The sequence below is a fragment of the Electrophorus electricus genome, chromosome 4 (genome assembly GCF_013358815.1).
Source record: "Electrophorus electricus isolate fEleEle1 chromosome 4, fEleEle1.pri, whole genome shotgun sequence".
Classification (NCBI taxonomy): domain Eukaryota; kingdom Metazoa; phylum Chordata; class Actinopteri; order Gymnotiformes; family Gymnotidae; genus Electrophorus; species Electrophorus electricus.
The window spans coordinates 24,130,383-24,138,765 of record NC_049538.1 but is presented as its reverse complement, the minus strand read 5'-3'; the positions used below and the strand labels follow the sequence as shown (position 1 = coordinate 24,138,765).

Genomic DNA, 8,383 nt, shown 5'->3' with positions numbered 1-8,383 from the left:
ATTTCTCGCTCATTAGCTGATATCTTAAGGACAACAGTTTAGAAATGTGAATCAGTCTGTATAATGTTTACAGAAGAACATGAATCAATATACCTTAAAGACCCAGGGAGCATATTATAAATTATTTAAATGTTTGTATAATACTAAACTAGACTGTTATGTTAAGCATTCAACACATTTTCCATAAAAACAACAACAAAACCACTGCTCAAAAACTAACCAAATTGGTGCATCAGTTCAGGTAGCTAAGATGTCTGCAAAAGGGGGAGAAATCAGACCTGCAGAGCAGAAGTGCAGAACTCTCGCAAATAGTTTGCTTAAACTCTATACAGTACAAGTATGACAAGTATGAAATTCTGTCAAAAATAAATTTTGTATTTGTGTAAATTGTCTTCATAGGACATACTTTGTATATGAACATTATGTTCCCAAAAAAGCAAGATTAACAGAAAATTAACCTAACTAAAAACACAGCTGTAGGTTCCCTGAGTTTTTAAGTTAATATCCTGATATCCATGTGGAGATGTAAGAAGAAATGCCAGTAAAAAACATTATATACTACTGTATTTTGTTTTCACTCTATCATAGTAAATATTAGTTACCTGGTGGATGTGTACCTTGGCCTTTAAATGTCATTGATTTTCTTACCCTATCCCTTGTTCTAGGGTGCCAGCTAACAAGCATTCACTGCAGTAATTATGAACTCATGAGTCACAAGTCACAGCAGGGAGACTAATTAGATCAACTTTAAGCTCCAATCCAAAACCACTGCATCTGCTAAGTCCAGTTTCCTTATTACTTCAGTATCCAAAAAAATGCTGCATTTACTGTGCACTGATAGCTGGAGATAATAGTTGGTGATAACATGATAATGATTCAGAAATTCTTGCTAGGTGCTGGACATGAAAGCTTGTATTATGTCTGTTGGAGTATGATGCGATGATACTCAGTTCTGTCTGGTCCTGGTTTGACAAGGCAAACTGCACATGTGTTTTGAAGAAGCTGATTTTTATGGTAAGTCAAACAGGCATCCTAAGCAAAACAAATCTTATTCCAAGCAGCTCAAATCACATTACCCAATATTGTCAGCAAGTCACATTGGAACACAAATTTAGAGGGAATTAGGACATGTTGAAGTAAATAAGTAAAATTTACAGTGAATACACATTTGAAAAGATGAAGGCAAAATATCTGAAGTATTTAACAGCAGCTTTATTCAACATGGAGAAGCAGACCATGCAGCTGCTGAATCTTTGATCACAGTGGTTTTGTTAGTTTGTTTTACTGTTTTATTGTTGTATTCAGTCCTGGTACTGAGGAAGTACTCCTTGGCACTCCTGGCCCTCCGACAGCCCAAGTTTTACTTGGTGAAAATTCTAATTAGTCTTTGAGGCTGAGAAAAAGATACATGTTTGATGCTGTAACCATCCCTCAGTTACCCCAGGTACACTTGGCAAATTCACTCTTATCACCTGCTAAAGTGATCTTAGCAAAACACAGCTTAGTGTGAGAAGACTGTGAAAAGTATGAATGACAGGCATATGATAAACAAATATGCAGGATAAAAATCTGGCTTTGATAAAATAGATAAAACACTGTTCTGATCAAAATTCATTCGAATCTCACTTTGTTAAAGGTTAAGTAGATAATGCATTTGCAGATTTTTCTTCAATGCATTTCTTTAATATAAGATATAGCTTTGTGGTAACACTTAATTTTGATCATTTTATATCTGTAATCAAATATAGCCAAAGTCATGTCAAAAATTACTTCCCAATGTCTAGCCCCAGAGTGTACTATAGGTATTTTGTTTTCTCTAAAGTGTTTAAGGAATATATTGTCAATAGAATATTTTTGTTCCCTGCAAAATATCAGTTTTAGTTGAGTATAATATAGTATTATACTATATTTGGCTTGAGTATTGTTATTATGCATTGTCTGAAGTCTGGGTAAATTCAGTTTCTTGCAGTGCTGTTTTTCAAATAAACCAGATTATGAAACCAATTTATGTCAACTGATCAAATGAATGTATATTAGTTTTCTTTGCATAGGCTACTACATGCAACTACATAACTTTATCAAGACATAATAAGGATAGTTTCTAACATGCCAACAATTAAATATGTGCAGAACAGATATCAGCTTCTTCAGGTCAGTATCACATTTTCAAATAAGACACAAGTATTGTTCACATTATTTATTGTAATAAATAAATAAATTGTATGTACACCTTGAACTTTGTGGTATTTACTATATAACTCTTGCTGAGTATGCACAGAAACACTATGGTTCCACACTCCTAGTGTAAAATCTAAATGGCATTTTAAAATACTTGAGACACTAAGGCTTGTGCAGTCCAAAATATGGACATAGCGCATAACAAATAACTGGTCTAAACTACAGATTTAAATGTAATACTGGCTCCAGTGATAAATGTGAAACATTGTTTTCATGTTAAAAGTAAAGATGCTTGCAGTGCATTTATTGAGTTGAGCTCAAAATGTTGATTTATGTCTACATATGTCACTATGTTAGGATATGCCTAACATAGTGAGATTTAGCCCTACACTGTTCATTAAAAAAAAAAAAAATCTGGCTCCATCTGGTTATATCAGTTACAAGTATAATTCTATTAAATTATTAGTCTAACCTATCTGCTCCTGTGATTGGGGAGCCCCATGACACCGAAAGCCACTGAGGGAATTTCAAAATGTCTACAGCTTAGTGTTTTCTCAAGGTCCTCATTATCACTGTGCAGGAACCCAATACAATAATCTTTCAGAGCCCTGTTAAGACGCGTATTATTTCTCAGTGAGACGGGAACGTTGCTTGACGGACACGATTTGTTCTGCCTAACCCGTTTTGATATTTTAACCACTACACGACGCTGTCAGTGGAGCATGGCGTTCTGTGGATCTACTCTTCTCTTACAATAAAAAAAAACGTTCCCGTGACCTATTAAAACTGCATTATAATATTGCCAGTGTGATGAAGCGCACTTATCACATACACAACGGCAATCAATTCAGCGCTCGTCAAGCTATCCTTCGTGACATAATGCTACCGTGTAGCCTACATTCAGACGGACAATCTAACCCTGAATGCGTTTTAGTGCGAGCCATATACACCCTGGCAGGCTAAGATAAATGTAGACGTGCTCACATTTTCGGCCACAGTGCTGTAGGAGGTCTTTCGTTTAGCATGACTCTAATTCAAAGATTAATAATCAAGTATCCTAGAATCCCAGCAATAAGTAAAACTACGGTGAAAATAATTCCCGCGAAGACCCTCATCAGTCCAGCTTCGCCATCAGTCCAGCTTCCCCGTTCCTTCGTTTCCTCCTCACAAAGTGAGATGACACCAACAGATGAGTTTCCAATGCTAGCGGTGGATCTTAACTCAGCTCCCGCTTCCTGCTTAGCTTCCACCGCCCAAGGCGCCACTTGGACCTTCATCTCCATGTCTTCCATCATCTGGTCAACCTGAGCAATCTCAGCCTCCAGATCTCTCAGATCTGTTAAATCGATGTTTGCGTCGGCTTCATATTTCATATTCTGCACACTCATAGCTCGGGATGCTACTGTTGTGGTGCTGCCAGTCATTCCCGTCTGGATGAAGTGCCGTGTGGGCACTTTCAGCGGGAAATCTTGACCGATCTCCAGGGACCTTTTCATATCAACCTCTAAGATTTCCATACTGCTGGTAAAAAGCACCCATAGTCGCTCGTACTCCGCTCGGTCGTCATTGCTAATGGTTTTGTCTTTCAGCAATGCTGTTAGTTTAGTCCTATTGGCCACAGCAAGCTCTTGAGCTTTCTTGCGAGTCTTTTTAAGCTCCTCGCGTAGGTTCTGGGAATCTGATGTGCTGCCAAGAGCGGAGACCAGGTGCCTGTAGCAAGCCGTCACTTTATTTAAGGCGTCCAGCATTGTTTTGCATTCCTCTTTTCCCATGTTTGTCCAAGAATAAATATTCCCTTATTGCAATGAAAAAAAGTAGTTCAACCTAAGTGTTAAAATGGTGCGTTGTGCTTCAGGTATTAATGCACTGCCGTCTAGTTTCCACGGGAGCGGAGCGGCCATACGAATCCACTCAGCACTCTCGTCATAGCAAATTCCTTTCCAGCCATGTTCCCTGTTCTGACAGAGAGCAATCGGGCTTCACAATAAATGGCTCTGCAAACAGCTTTACTTTTGCTGTCGGAGATTAGTCAGCGTCTGCCAGAACAGCAGGCGGGTCGACCATACGTTTAAAACGTGTTTTCGCTTCATATGTAATATTAATGTGTAAAACGAAGGTGTACGACAGGAGTGAAATGTTTTCCCAAACTCACAAATGTAGCTTACACACCGATAATCCTTTCAAACGAGACGCAATTTGTCCTGCAGTGAAACTCGTTCGTTGCTGATAAAAAGGTGTCATACAAAAATCCTTTCTTTAGAAGTGTCCAGAAGTAGCATGTGTTTTAAGCCGTCCTCTTATGTACCTACTAAAATCGCCATGGTGCTGAATTTCTTGTGTTTTCATGAGGGAGCTGTCCACCCCAGGTTCGTTGTCTTTTGAATACCACTAGTAGCCCAGTGCGTTCATGTGATCGCACATCGCTGAAAGAACCAGTCAGCATCCACCACTCGCTGGTATTAACAGGGCCACCAAAAAGCCCCGCAAAATACGTTATCACGATTGGTTGGTTGGCACAATTGTGTTTGAATATCTGGAGCAATTGGGTCCACGTAGCCATCATTCAAGATAAAATCGACGATTTATGCGCGCGTTCATATTTCTGAAAATAACACGTTTTTAGCAACACTTCAGAACTTAGCGTTAGTACATTGGAACAGAAGCCAGAATGCTATAATGGATGCAAAAAAATGTATAATGATACTTGAAAAGTTAAATTATAAAGAATAGTTGTTTTATTCAGATTTCTAAAATTATTTCACCCCAGTGTTAATCACCACAAATCACCAGCAATCTATTTCTTAAAGAGAGATATTCTTTAATAATGGGTGAACTCACATAGACTGACATTTACACTGTAAATGTGAGTGATCACTTTCTCCATAACTGTGCCTAATAGGCTGCCATACGTTTTATACTCCGTTGTAATCCACTAATTTTGATACCACAGCTGATCGACTGTATTGTAACCCTGAATTCATGTACATTGTGACAACCTTTATTGCCCTCTCTCTTGAATAATCTAGTATTCATGAAATGACAGGTATTGGCGGGATGCTTTTAATATAATACTGCAATACTGCAAATCTCTCTATTTCTTCTTTCAAGTCCTGCAATTTTTACAATATTCCTTCCTTAGCTTGTTTCTATCACTTAGACTACCACTACTGCTTTCTGCATATATATATATATATATATATATATATATATATATATATATATATATATATATTTTTACAATATTCCTTCCTTAGCTTGTTTCTATCACTTAGACTACCACTACTGCTTTCTGCATATATATATATATATATATATATATATATATATATATATATATATTTTTTTTTACAATATTCCTTCCTTAGCTTGTTTCTATCACTTAGACTACCACTACTGCTTTCTGCATATATATATATATATATATATATATATATATATATATATATATATATATATATATATATATATATATATATATATATATATATATGACAGAGAGAGAGAGATAGATAACAAAAACAGGACATTTCAACAACATGCTTCTGAATTTCTATATATAGAATCATATATAACATCATCAGCTACATCTGAGCCATGTATGAATGTATCTATGTATGTGTGTATGTGTGTATGTGTGTATATATATAGTTATAACCTAGTCGAGGCTGGGAGGCAGTATAGGTTTATAGGTTTTGAATGCAACAGTAGTAATAATGAGCAATGGAATGCAAACCAAACAAATGCTGATGGCAAAGGTCAAGTGTATTTACAAGTTTTGGTGTTCAGATACAGAAATATACAAGAAACCGGTGCAATAGCTTCAGGAGTGGCCCAGGCCAACACCACAAATAAAACCAGACTAGAAACAAAAAGACAACTGACTAAGATAACAAAAATAAAAACAAACAATGACTACGCTGACTATACTGGAATAAACAGAGATAAATCCACACCCAAACAAAATTGGCACCCACTCCCTATCACTATTGTGTAACTACAATATATAGGACAATATATACTAGATACAAGTCACGTATTAACCAGCAACCAAACCAATAACGGACAAAGCGAACCATAAATCAAGGGGAGCATCCAAAGTCATTCACACAAATCTAAGCAATCACAATCTCAAAAAACAGCCACAACTCAAAGCACTAGCAACGACAATCTCTTCTCTAATGAGGCATAATTTGAGCCTGTTTCCCTTCCTCTTCCTTTTATATGGTCCTCAACTCACTGGAAAACCTGGTACAGATTGGAATGGGGACACTGGAGAGTCAGAGGCGAAACCTGGAGATATATATATATATATATATATATATATATATGGTTCTGACACTCAACAGTCCTCAGGCCCCTCCTGGATTTGGTGCTGGATTTGGGATAAAACCTTCCGTGCATTGCTAATGTTGGAACACTGAGCTACTAGTGTTTTCAGTGTTAGTCTAAATGTTGGGTTTCAAAGCAACCATTGTTCCTACATTCCACTGAGGGGATTATACTGTCAGAAGATAGCAAAGCAGATGTTAATGGAAGCTACAATTACCTACAGGCATGGAAATCATGAAGAGGCCACAAGGAAACTAGCTACATCCAAATACCTACAAAGAGTGACGCAAGTCCTGAAAAGTCAGCTGAATGGGAAGAACAAGATCCGAGCTATCAACACCTACGCTCTGCCAGTCATCAGATATCCCGCTGGTATAATAAGATGGCCAAAGGAAGCGATAGAAGCCATTGACATCAAAACTCATGACTGAGTATATTCATGGGTCATTCAGTTCATCAATCTTCAGTGATTGCTAACCAGTGCATTCCTACTTCCTAATAATATTCCAATCATCTTATCTAGAACCACCTGAGCAGGCAATGGTCCAATTACTCATGTCACCAAAATTATGAGTAATATATATATAAAGAGGCCTGTGATTCCTATACAGTTCACCCAGTAGAGATATAAATACCCTGAAAACCATTCAGTCCTTTAACCATATTGTAATGGTACTGAAGCTGGATGCAAGTATAGAGCAGTTTTAATCAGCACAAGCATTTACAAAACAACACCAACAGTGCAAATCCACAGTCCAAAAGTCAAACAAGCTGGATCAGAAACATGGTCAAACAGGCTAGATTAGATACATGGTCAAACAAGCTAGATCAGTTACATGGTCAAACAGGCTAGATCACATACAAGTTCAAACAGGCTACATCAGAAACATGTTCACACTGGCTACCGAAGGCTTCACAGGAAAAGCAAAGCTATTTGTTTAACACTTTTTTTTTACACAATGACAAGTCAAAGTGCTTTACCTAAATATATGAGAATTAAATAACATTTTAATATTAAAGAATTAAATAATAACAATCTATCCCTTAATGAATGTTTTACATAAAGAAATATTTGAATAAAAACAGAAAAAGTAAACATAAAATATTTACCATACATTTTAAGTAGAAACAAAATATATATTAAATAATGATATAATAAAATTTATTAAAAGAGGAAAGGAAAAACAGAGAATGACTCAAACTAGACAAGAAAAACCACAGCTCAGAAAGCCAACTCTAACTTTCTAACTGCTGATCGGTTTAAACACATTATCATCTCTGTGTTTTCATGGAAGTGAATTTTTAATTTTGTTGGGTTATGAAAAAACAGTGCTACACTTCTATCCTTAATGAGCTGGATGGTACATGGAACTCTGGTATACAATTAAAGTCATGCTGACACAGAGCCAGCAGCTGCCGGGAAGCCCTGAAGGTTTCTCTGCACAGGGGAAAGTGCTCCACATTAACCTGCTGCATGCAGGCCAAACTATTGCCACATGGGGAGGAAAACAGCAGGTTCCTACAGGTCTCTACCTGAGCCAACTTCCTAACCATATGTGCCAGCTGTGCCACCCCACCAGTGAACTGTCCATAAACCTAAAAGATGCAGACAGAGTATCATATACGTCCATTACATGTCAACCTGACATCTGTTAGACTACATAGGATGAATATGATCATTTGTAGTTTTGTGACATGGGGGATGTGCAAAAGCTTCATTTTCACAGTAAAATCAATGTAGGGCTTTTGTTTCAAAATAATTAATACATAAAATTGAAAAAAAAAAACAAAAAAAAAAAACACTGCAGTTGATACATCCAAGACCTTCCAAGACAATTCTTCCTCTCTTCTTAGTCTCCTTTGTAATCAAAAGTCT

At 36.9% G+C, this 8,383-nt stretch overlaps 1 protein-coding gene across 1 annotated transcript; it reads right to left on the bottom strand.

Moving 5' to 3' along the window:
* Positions 1–2,184: 2,184 nt before the first annotated feature.
* On the bottom strand, positions 2,185–4,548 carry LOC113570862 (regulator of G-protein signaling 9-binding protein). The gene has a single exon (XM_026999543.2). The coding sequence runs from the start codon at positions 3,948–3,950 to the stop codon at positions 3,213–3,215; it is 738 nt and encodes a 245-aa protein (XP_026855344.2). The 5' UTR covers positions 3,951–4,548; the 3' UTR covers positions 2,185–3,212.
* Positions 4,549–8,383: the final 3,835 nt, after the last annotated feature.

Bases quoted from the DNA above. Each gene is read 5' to 3' on its own strand.
- LOC113570862 (XM_026999543.2), bottom strand. From the start codon at position 3,950: ATGGGAAAAGAGGAATGCAAAACAATGCTGGACGCCTTAAATAAAGTG.